General features: G+C 39.3%; 1 protein-coding gene across 1 annotated transcript; it reads left to right on the top strand.

Annotated features, from left to right (window-relative positions):
* The first annotated feature begins 4,590 nt into the window (after positions 1-4,590).
* Positions 4,591-11,096, top strand: LOC121892057 (tubulin alpha-1C chain-like). Its single transcript, XM_042404835.1, has 4 exons — positions 4,591-4,692; positions 8,015-8,237; positions 9,358-9,506; positions 9,849-11,096. The coding sequence occupies exons 1-4, from the start codon at positions 4,690-4,692 to the stop codon at positions 10,821-10,823; spliced, it is 1,350 nt and encodes a 449-aa protein (XP_042260769.1). The 5' UTR covers positions 4,591-4,689; the 3' UTR covers positions 10,824-11,096.
* Positions 11,097-12,178: the final 1,082 nt, after the last annotated feature.

Genomic DNA, 12,178 nt, shown 5'->3' with positions numbered 1-12,178 from the left:
CAGCATACACATTAAGGTAGACTCTATAAATACACATAATTTGACTATGAAAAGTTTTTACCCCTACAGAGCCTTATATTCCAGTCAGAGCAGCACTACATCAACATGGCTGTTCATAAATTGCTCAAAACTGCCTCTTTTGTTTAAGTGCTTCATTTGTTTAGGAAAGCAATCAGTAGATTTTGTATTAAAAAGATTTTGTCAAGATTAAGTGTCCACTTCGCAACTCTTGCTCTAAACCTTCCTGTCATCGAAACAACCAACAATAATTGGAAGGGATTAGAGTTCCTTATTTGTGAGGGTAAATCCTTCAGGGAGTCTCTCAGTTACAACTGGAATTAGCATTCTCTGCTAGCAGGACAAACAGTCATCTAGACACTTGAATCAGTGGATTGGATTATTTCCACCTGGAGACAAAGGACAGAATACACACAGAGGATCCCAAGTGACGCATCAAGAACCCGAAATATCCCACTTAAGTTTTTTTAAACTCCAATCCTGAGATAATTTATTAACAGGTATTTGGTAATACTGTGCAGAAGAGATTCACTTCCTTGCAAAATTTCTACTGGGACTGCTTGTTTTGGCAGTAGCAAATGTCACTGCAAGATTTTATCAGCTCACTTAACTAATATTACAGTTTTTGTTTTTTTTAGATAAAAATGATACTGCTATAGGAGAAAAAAATCTCTTTTCTGACCATGATCAGGTCCAGAGCTGCAAAAAAGCTTCAACGCAATAAAAACCAAACAAAAAAGACTTCTACTTCGGTTTGTGGATGCACTTAGTGTGTGTTTGTTTGTGTGTGCATGTCTGTGTTTGACTCTATTTACATGTTTCAGACTACACACAATTTCAAACATTGGTTTCTTGATTAATTTGGTTTATTCCAGCGGGGGGATTGTGTTTAAGCAGGGGTTTTCCTTTCAGAGAGTCTGAGCAGTGGACACGTCTCATTTCTTCTTCTTTATGCACAAGAATACCCTGAGAAACCTGTGACTGTTGTGACCTGCATTACTGAAGACTCTCCTCTGTTACAGGGCTGCTACAGTACGCTTTAGTCGTTACTTTGGTCTAATTTGCAGTGATATTTGTCAGAAGAGAAGCTGTTTTAGCTGAGGTGAGTTCATGTTTTTTTCACAGGTTTGCTTACAAAACTCAATTTAGAAACAGGACGATTGTGAGATGTTAGCTATATTTAAGATTTTACACTAATTTTACACTGTCTAATTAGTGTGTTGTTATATTAATCAAGGATGGGACCACTGGATCCCAACAGTAGCCCCTTGTGAACATATTGGAAGTGATTTTTCTTCAGCCTGCCACTTCTTAAACATACATTAACTGATTTTTTTTTGGCCACTTGGGGGCAGCAGAAACAAGCTGTGAACACGACACTGACATATCATCACCTTTTAAGTTGATGTGTTGAACTTGTTAGCAAACAGTTGTTTATTTCCGCTGCCTGGACAGTAAAGTTGCAGCTGGACAGATAAACAATGAGTTGAAACTCACAATAAAGCTCCATAAAGCCGAGAGGAGCTGCTGATAATTCTCTGTAGGTTCATCATTACGAGCAACACCCAACACATTACACACTGTGATTTCATATGTTGTTATGATGAAAAATATCCATTATAGCCACTTTAAACCATCTGCCATTACAAGCAATTCTGTCAGCTTCCGTTTTCTCTGAGAATGGTGTAATTTTCAGTTATTTCACAAGTTACAATCAAGATTTATGGATGTTGAATTGCAACATTAAATCATAATTATATATCTTGAGAAAATACTATTTTAGAAGGAGCTAAAGATGATAATCACATTTACATTTTGGCAATCAGTCACAGTAGGTGCCATATTTTTCAAAATGCAGAAAACTGCTGATGGAATAAAAGTTTGGAATAAATTTAAATGTTTTTTTTCTATTAATATTTGAAATAACATTTCTGTTTGGCATCAGAACTTTCTACCTTCAGAGTTTCTATAGGAAATTGTCTATAAATATTCATGTTAATACAGTGTTACACCAGTAATTTCATTTGCTATGCACTTGCTTGGTGTTTACAGTTGATTGGCTGAATTTAAGCAACGCTGCATAATTTTACATCCATAAATTAGGGATAAATATTCCATTCTCATGCTACAGTTTCTGAATTGAAGTCTCACACATATGCAGTTAAAACATACAGTACAATACAACCATTTTCATTCCCATTTACATTTATATTTCCAGGCATTTGGCTGATGCCTTCAGGCGAGTTAAGTTGTGTGCAGCATATCTTCATCACCAATTTTGCAGCTGACATTTAGACATACAGGGATCGTATATAACTTCCTGAGAGCGGATAAAGACTGTTTATGAGAGAAAGGAAAAAACACATTTCTTATTATTGAACAGTCTGGTGTAAGAATCAGTTTTCCTGCACAAAACAATAAAACCTTAGAATCAACCACAACACACTATTACGGATAAAAATTGATGGTGCCACAAATTTGTGAAATGAAAACCATAACTTGTGGTTACATCCATGAGGGTAAACGTATGATGTTACATTTAACACCGTCTCAAAGTTTTATATTCACCCTTTAAGAACAATTTTCCTTTAAAGATGAGAAAAACTGAATAAATTATGGACAAATAAGACACATTATTGTATTTTTGTTCAGAAAATGACCCTTGATTCAAACAAAATTCTTGAATTAATTTGAAATCATCTCATAAAATAGCACTTTTTGTTATTTTTTTAAGGGCAGTTCAGGTTTTAGTCTTCAATAATACACTGAATGTCTTTTCACATCAACTTCAGACATGGAAAACCAGAATTGGCAAAGAAGAAGTGCTGAAAAACTGGCAGCACTGGCTGACAGATTGCCAAAAGATTGTGAGAAGAGGGGGAAAGAAATAGTTTACAGTCTCACCGCCGAGGAAGATGTAAAAGAAAAGTAATCTCTAGACCTCCGAGGGGAGGAGGACGAAACACAACACTTGAAAAAGATCTCCATTATCCGCCTATCGCAAACTATCTCTGCTTTCCAAAAGATGCTTAGGGGAGTGTTTGAAGAGGAATGAGCGGTTCAGGGGATGAAGCTATAGGCTCCGGAGGACTCAGGGGTTTGTTTGAGGATTATGAGGACGTTTACATTCAGAGCCGAAGGCCTGGCGCGAGGAGCTCCGTCAGGCCTCTGAAGGCCCGCGGCTCGGCTCTGCATTCCTGTAAAGAGTGATGGACAGGTAAAGTTCAGGAACAGTGTGGCACAGTGTGTGCACGTTTATTGGAAAACATTTGTGAGGTGAAAACTCAATTTGAGAGAAAGGAACTATACGTTTTCCCCAAAACAACAAGACTTCTCTTCCCTTATATTTAATGTCATAATGCCTCATAAAATGTATAATCGCACTGAAATAAAAAACATAATTACAGTTATGTTATATTTTTCTCTACACTATTCAGAAATTTAAAAACAGGAAGTATTTTTTTGCTGTTTACACTCCAATCATCCACATCTGGAAAAACTTGAATTGGGATATGTTCACTTGCCGTGTGAGCAAAATCAAAATACAAACCTGCGGGTAAAAACCATGGCTCACTGAAATGGAAAATATATCAAATATAACTGACTAAACTGTAGCTGTAATACCATAATACTCTGATACACCGTCAGAAAACCTGCCAATCTGATCAAAATGTATCATATTGATGTTGTATGTTTTTCATATTGTAAAATCTGCCTGTCTGGGCAGAATAACTTAAATGGACCCAAAAGTTTTCTCTGTGTTATTTAGTTTATGTGATAAAACACAAACTTATTTAGCAATATGCACCATGTGAGCACAATATAATCTTAAATAAAATTCTTCTTAAAGATTAGATTTCTACAAGACGGAGCCAAAAGACATTTTAATCATATGGTATCTATCTTGGTCTATATTTGCATTTTAGTTGTGCAAATTCCCAAACAAAACTTACAATCAAACAAATTAACATAAAGATTACTAACTGTAACCTGAGGTTTTTGGGCAGTAGTTGGTATCCAGAGAGTGGTTTGCATGGTTGATAATCTAGTTTAATGATAATAAGCAACCCATGGAATTCAGTTTCTTTTCTCTATCACATGGTAAACTACTCACAGTAGAGGTTTAATGTTGGACACAAAATCTAAATGATGAGGGCGCCATCTAGTGGCTGTAAACTATATTGCCATTTAAACTGATCTGCAACAAAAGATTTGCTGGAGTATTAACTGGATTATTAAAACAAACATCAGAGAACAGAGAAAAACAGCAAAGTAGATATAAAGTTATCAAAGGCAGCGTCTCCTTATGTTTTATTACTGGAACATTTCTGTAACTCATAAACTCTAAACTGCCACTACAGTGGGATCAAACCAAAATAGTGAAATAAATTGTGCCAGTTGTTAAAATGTAATCAGAATATTTAAGAATATCATAAACTTTCTGTCAATTTTAGAAGAGTTTTTTGCGGAAGAAATAAAGATTTGAAAGGAACAAAGCTGCAGCTGTTGGTGGCTCCACCTCCTCTTCCTCCTCCCCCCTGTAGTAGTTATAAAAGTGCGTGTGTGTCACACACTGATGGGACTTCACTCACAGAGATCTCATTATAGGTGCACTGTGAGGACCTACGATTTTGAACTTCTTCTCCAAAAAAGGACAATCAGAATATCAAAATGGTGAGTATGGAGTCATTATTACTATTATCAGCAATCAACATGTGGTTTTACTCCTTTGTTGACTTGCAGCAAAGCAAAATGTAACATTTTATGAGCTACAAGTGAGAATTATGAGTCATATTTGAAGTGTGAGGAAGTACTCAAAGTGTTGAAAACTATAATAAACTGTAATGATTGTGGAATAGTTATAGTTATATTTGGTATCTGTATATTTTCTTTCCCCCAAAAAAAGTTCAGAGCTTTTGTCTTTTGTTTCTACTTGAAGCTTTCTAACTTTCTGACACTGCCACAGCACAGCACATAAAACTCTCTCGCAGAAAATATTTGAAATAGAGAAAAACACAAAGTCAATCAGTGGAAACATGCTACCAGGCATGCGGCTCCAGCTTCAGTAAAGGTTAACTGTTTCCATATGGGGCCTGGAGGGCTGTCAGGAGGGCGTGCTTGTTTGCCCGGCTGCCTGGGAATGCTGATGTGGCTTCCACATGCCGTTTGTGTGTTTTACATTTCTATTTCTGCCATTCGCCACAAAGCATATAAGCTTCTGAATTCCTGCAATGTTTGACCTGAAGCTGCTACTTTTGGGCCTTTTGAATACATAAAGATTCAACCTCCAAATACAGACTAACAAGCATATTTGCCCTGTTAAATATGTGGTCAGGCACATGACAGTAAAGCCTTGTGGCCTTGGATCAACATTTTTACAAGCTAACAAGAATGAAAGAGTCTTAAGTTCAGTCGATAGCATTAGCTCAGGACATTGACCTTACCCTTTTTTACTTTGTTCCTTCGTAACAGGGGTGCAAATACTGGAGTGTGTTGTAACATTTGCAGGTCATTGGGAAAGATTAGAGAGACGGGAGTGAGTAAAAACAGCTTGTCGGGGTGTAAACTGTAGTTTTCCAAATGATCTGGTGGCGCTTCCTGTTGAGCCATATGGGATACAGTGTGAAAGGGGAGGAGGTGTGGACCAGAGAGTCATACTGCCTTTGGAGCTGCTATTCCACCTTAAAAAATACTATTAGTCTGGGTTTAGGTGGAGATTTAGCATGTTAGCATCTAGATTTATGTAATTCAGAGTTTTTATGGTCAGGGTGTAACCAGTCAGGTCCCTTTTAGAACCTCAGCTGTGGTTTGTTTTAATCTGGGAATATATCACATGATTTTGGATTCAGGCTGAGTTTTTGGTGTACAACAATGCTCTGCTGTGTTTTTTCCCTCTCATTTTAGGAGCCGCATGGCAAGTGTGACGTAGTTTCAGTCAGGACAAGATACAGGAAGCAGATAGTCAGTTTACCCTCCCCCCACTCTTGCCAGGAAGTGAAAATTTCACAAGCTGTGTGTCTTGTTAACATGAGCCAATGTGGCAGTCAATGACAGCACTCACCACTTCCACTTTTCTTATATCCGGCCAAGAAATGTCAAAACCATCTGCCTCACTTAACAGCAAAAACAGGAAAAGTTCATTGTTGCTTTGCTGAATATATGAAGTGTTATTTTGTCTTTATACTATAAGTTTTTTGACAATAATCATTTTGCAGTTGCATGTTGCATTCTGCAGAGAGACTGTAAATGTAATGGGAGGGGGCAGATACTTTTGTTTAAGGAGGAATCTGCAGTTTGAACATATGTTTCAGATATAATCTGCAGTCAGGGAGTCCAAACAGGTTAGTAGGGTAGAGTGTAGCTGCTGGTGTGTGCGTGTGTGGGTCGTGTGAATGACACTTCACTCAAAATAGCTGTCTGCTGAGCTAGCTGCCATTGCCATACTATACTTGGCAACTCTCATGTCAGTGTGACCCCTCCTTCTTCTTTATCTCAAGTATTTTTTGGGGAGGAGGAGGGGCGAGGGGGGACGTCAAGGGATCAGAATTCAAAACAAACCAAAGGCTCACACTGAAAAGAATACCTGGTGGTCTAGACACATAACACACAACCAACATACCCTTCTCTCTCTCTCTCTCTCTCTCACTCTCTCTCTCTCCCCTCATGCTTCTGGTTGTTTGTGTTGCTAAAGAGGTCAGACTGGAAAAACATGACGAGCTGCAAAGTCAGGATGTTTTCAGACATCTCAGGAATTTTACAACAATATGAATATGTGAAAGACACACATGTTCCCTCTAAAAATGAGGTCAGAGGTCAGCTAGAGATGGAGGAGTCAGCCTCTTTTATCCTAAAAGTCATCTAGTAAACATTAAATTATTAATTATATGCATAAATATAACAGGATCTGGTTGACTTAAACTCTTATTTTGACCCACATCCTGCAGCAGGTATGAATAGTGCTGCGACAAAGGGACTCGATGATATTTTGACAGCAATAGTTGACATGTTTGTGTTCTCAAATTACCAGTGACAGCTGGCCTTTTGTTGACAGACTAACTGCTGCAATTATCTGAACACACAGTGGTGGGACAAAGCCGTTTCTGATTAGCAGAAATTCATTCAAAATGTTTGATTGCGAAACCCAACATTTTAGGGAACTTAAAATTCACAAGATGAATGATGTTGATTTCATTCTAAAAGATGCTGTTATTTTGTGAGAAATGGATACTTTGGTGTTAGAGTTTGGTTTTGTGTCTCACTCTCACACAACATTTGCATCTCTGTCACTGTTATCTCCTTGCAAAGGGACAGTTAACAAAACAGGACAGATGACGTTGCATCCTTAACTCCCTCAGGACGAATTTCCCTCCCAAATGATAAGACCAAACTTGTTTCTGCCCTCAGCATTCATGCATCTCGCTCCTCCATCCTCACCCACATCTTTTACAAGGAACTTGAAATACTTCAGCAGGGTGTGGAGGCACTTTGGCCCCTACAGACTATCTGACAAGACTCTGTTAATCACCACTGCTTGCTTATTTAGATTGGTGACTACTGGGATGTGTCATGTCCTATTGACACATTTGCAGATGCACACCCGGAAATTTCAATACACCAGAAATGGGTTGTGACACAAATGATGTGGCAAAATCATTTGAGGATTTGAGAAGTTATAACACGTTGACTCCACCCCGTTTTTTTGCTGAAGCCCAACTGTCATTTTTTGCAGGCCTGGACAAGTTTAAAAGCAGAAATGTTGGCATTAAGACATCCAGCAAAAAGACATTTAACCTAATTATGGTTTAAAATTCCGTGGAGTTTTGATTAGCATGATATATTCAGTGATAATTTTGACATTTAGCAGCTGAAAATGAGGAAAATCCAGTTGCATTTGATTATAATCTGCAGTTATACGCCTAAATCCTGTTGGATTCAGTATAGAAAGGTTAAATTATAATAATAAATATCTTAAATCTCTTCTTTTTCTCCTCCACAGCGCGAGTGTATCTCTATCCACGTCGGCCAGGCTGGTGTCCAGATGGGCAACACCTGCTGGGAGCTGTACTGCTTGGAGCACGGCATCCAGCCAGACGGCCACATGCCCAGCGACAAGCCTTCCGGAGGCTACGATGACTCCTTCACAACCTTCTTCAGTGAGACCGGCACTGGGAAGTATGTTCCCAGAGCCATCTTTGTCGACCTAGAGCCCACCGTTATTGGTGAGTTTCAAAAGAAGTCTTTCAAGTTTCGGGGGTTGGATTTCTTCAAAGCAGAATTGTAATTTACAGCAGTTTCACATTCACTCAGCTGAACACATGCCAACCTGGGAGCCAGTATTTAGGAGTTAATGGTCTTGTTGGAGTTGCTGTTTTAGTGATGCAATGGTTTTGTTGAGCTGAAAAACCAACTTTTCTTTCAATGCCACTTTGGACTTAATGCAGGTGAAGGGAAAGATAGAAGGAAGCAATAAAGTTATAAAAGGTATAAACATTAAACTTGCTAATCTTTACCCACACTTACAATTACAAGACTATTTATGCAGTGGTCATGAAAAAATCAAAATCATTGCCTTTTATGATAACTTAAGTTTGACCAAAGTTCTTTTCAAGCTGGTAATGTTTTCAAGCTTCACTTTAGCCCCGCCCTCTTCAGTTTAAATCGGCCAATCAGATCGTCTTTCTCTCTCAGAGCCAGATCTCAGAGGCTTACTCATCACTACAAGTCTGGAAACAAATATGCTCAAGCACAGACACATATAAATGTAACTTTATACCATTTATATGTCCCAGTGTGAGGTCCATGGTGTTGAACATCTAAATCTAACAGAGTCTTTATTAATATTATTGGTTACACCTGAGCTTTTTTGTGTCAGATAAATACTCCACTAATCAGCGAACATTTACGATAACTGATTCCTTCCTCTCCAAACTCCAAACAGTTATTTAAACTAGACTTATATAATAATCTGAGAGATTTACATCATTTTGGTCTTTATTTAAAATAGAATGTTTAAATTTTATCACTTAATCAATAATTTGATATGATTACTGTATCACATTAGTTATCACACTAGTTTCTACTAAATGTAACTCTGTTTAACTTCTGATTTTTTTTTAAATTTAAATTGATTTTAAAAAAGTTTTTCAGTTCAGTATCCACAAAAGAGTCGAGTCAGTTCATAGCCCAAAATCACAAGTTTGTCTGAGAAGGCTTTGCAAATATGGCACTCAACCCTAAGACTCTCAATTAGCCAAGAAAAACTCCACACAAACAAACAGAAGAAGAGTATTACTTCCCACACATTAACATGCCATCAAAACGCCTCTATTTCTCTTTCAGATGAGGTTCGTTCAGGCACATACCGCCAGCTTTTCCACCCCGAGCAGCTGATCTCAGGGAAGGAGGATGCTGCCAACAACTACGCCCGCGGTCACTACACCGTTGGAAAGGAGCACATTGACTCTGTACTCGACAGGATCCGCAAACTGGTAAGAGGGGCTGCAGAGAAGTTTGGATTCCTGGGGCTAAAATTCAAACATTTCAAGTTATTATTGATGAGGCCATGCTTTCAAGCAATTTCACAGCATCCAGAAGATGTTATTAGTCATGCTGTCTGAAGCGCAGAGAACCCAAATGAAAGAGAACAAAATACTAAAGAAAGTTGTATTTATTAATTAGTTAATACAATTCTTTCACTAAGCAGTACATTTTTAAATGGAGGACAGTTGTTGATGTCATAAACCCTAATTACAAATCAGAACTGAGGACCAGAAGTATTGTTTCAAGTCTGTTTAAAAACTGATTAATTAACTGTAAATTCTACCTTTCAGTCTGACCAGTGCACCGGTCTGCAAGGTTTTCTGGTGTTTCACTCCTTCGGAGGAGGAACTGGCTCTGGCTTCACCTCTCTGTTGATGGAGCGTCTCTCAGTAGACTTTGGCAAGAAGTCCAAGCTGGAGTTTGCCATCTACCCAGCTCCTCAGGTGTCCACAGCAGTGGTGGAGCCCTATAACTCCATCCTGACCACCCACACCACCCTGGAGCACTCCGACTGCGCCTTCATGGTGGACAATGAGGCCATCTACGACATCTGCCGCAGGAATCTGGACATCGAGCGTCCCTCGTATACCAACCTGAATCGCCTTATCAGCCAGATCGTCTCCTCCATCACTGCCTCCCTGCGCTTCGACGGCGCCTTGAATGTAGACCTGACAGAGTTCCAGACCAACTTGGTGCCCTACCCTCGTATCCACTTCCCTCTGGCCACCTACGCCCCAGTTATCTCAGCGGAGAAGGCCTACCATGAGCAGCTCACTGTGGCTGAAATCACCAACTCCTGCTTTGAGCCAGCCAATCAGATGGTGAAATGCGACCCTCGTCATGGCAAGTACATGGCCTGCTGTCTGCTGTACCGTGGCGATGTGGTGCCCAAAGATGTCAACGTGGCTATCGGCAACATCAAAACAAAGCGATCCATCCAGTTTGTGGACTGGTGTCCCACAGGCTTCAAGGTAGGCATCAACTACCAGCCTCCCACAGTGGTTCCAGGAGGAGACCTGGCCAAGGTGCAGAGGGCCGTGTGCATGCTGAGCAACACCACCGCCATCGCTGAGGCCTGGGCTCGACTCGACCACAAGTTTGACCTGATGTACGCCAAGAGGGCCTTCGTGCACTGGTACGTCGGAGAGGGGATGGAGGAGGGAGAGTTCTCAGAGGCCAGAGAAGACATGGCTGCCCTGGAGAAGGATTACGAAGAGGTCGGCATCGACTCAGTGGAGGAAGATGAAGAGGGGGAGGAGTATTAGAACTGAAGAAGTAATATAGCTGTATTAAAGAAAGGGTAAAGTTTTTCTCTCCTCAAGAAATGGTTTTGATAAGTAAGACAAGTGTCCTCCAGGAGCAGTCTGAGTGTTAATGTGCAGTTTACCGACCGGTATGTAATAAACACTAACGTTACTGCTGAGCAGCAATTCCTCCAAGCTCAAATCCCGTGGTGTTTGGTTTATTTGAAAAATGACTCTCTGGTGAGAGGGAATCTGTCTTTACCTTCTTTTCTAAATAAAGCAATTTACACTTTCTCCCTTTTGTTTCTTGATCAAAGCTTTACTGACAGTGTTAAACTCTTAAAGTCTGTTTTACGTTGCACTTTAAATTTTACTTCAATATCAGCTTCACTGTAAGCACTTATTAGCTATCTGTCGCTTGATTAATTGATTGTTTAGTCTATAAAATATAAGAAAACAGTAAAAAAAAACGCCATTCACCATTTCCCAAAGCCTAAGATGGCCTCTTCAAATCGCTTGTTTTGTTCAACAAAAATTTAAAACCTAAAGATATGAAATAAATCAGAGAAAATAAGCAAATCCTCACATATGAGAAAATAGAATTCACAAATATTTGACATTTCTGCATCATAAATTACTTAAATAAATGAATAGATTAGTATTGTTGGTTCATTTTATGTCGAATGACAAATAGTTTCAGTTTCAGCCTACCCATAACTGTTGCCTGGTAGAGTTGTGTCTATAAATGCTGTATTGCATTGGCATTACTGATAGCCTTTCACATAAAGGGATTCTCTTTCTTAGGCGTCTCTTCCCTCATCTAGCTACATTTATCACAAGAATGGAAAGGAAAGGCTGAGATTTGATTCACTTCCTCTTTAATTCACACACGTGAGCTGTTGGCAGGTCACCACAAGATGGCAGTTTGGCTTTACTGTGAGAGGAAGCTGCTGTAAATCATTGCAATTTATGAAATTAGGATGTCACAAGTCCACCAGCTTGGCTCTGAGACGCACATGATTCAAAACCACACATGCACAACATGTGTGACCTTTGCAACCATCATGTTGCTGCTATCAGGCAATAAACAACGCCAAAGTTTTCTGCAGTAATATTGGAGCTTTTGCATTTTAAAATCTCTGTGTGTTGTGATGACTGATATGTGTGGAGGCTCTAAAACTTCCAAGGTAAAGCTTGTGCAGAACTGGAGTAGATTTACTATTTTGCTACAGAAGAAAATGTACTGATGTCTTTCTCTTTATAGATTTTCTGTGCAAAACCACCCGGCAGACCTATTTTCTCTTTCAGGTCTTAACTCATAGTTTCTGAAGTTGCTGGTGGACTTTTTCTTCTCTTCTCTCCCTCAGTGGACGAAG

Source organism: Thunnus maccoyii, chromosome 24 (genome assembly GCF_910596095.1).
Source record: "Thunnus maccoyii chromosome 24, fThuMac1.1, whole genome shotgun sequence".
Lineage (NCBI taxonomy): Eukaryota > Metazoa > Chordata > Actinopteri > Scombriformes > Scombridae > Thunnus > Thunnus maccoyii.
This window is presented reverse-complemented; position numbering and strand designations above follow the sequence as displayed.

What these genes read in the sequence shown, in the direction of transcription:
- LOC121892057 (XM_042404835.1), top strand. An exon ending in CCTAGAGCCCACCGTTATTG is followed by an intron (nt 8,238 to 9,357) that starts GTGAGTTTCAAA and finishes TTTCTCTTTCAG; the next exon opens with ATGAGGTTCGTTCAGGCACA. An exon ending in TCGACAGGATCCGCAAACTG is followed by an intron (nt 9,507 to 9,848) that starts GTAAGAGGGGCT and finishes TCTACCTTTCAG; the next exon opens with TCTGACCAGTGCACCGGTCT.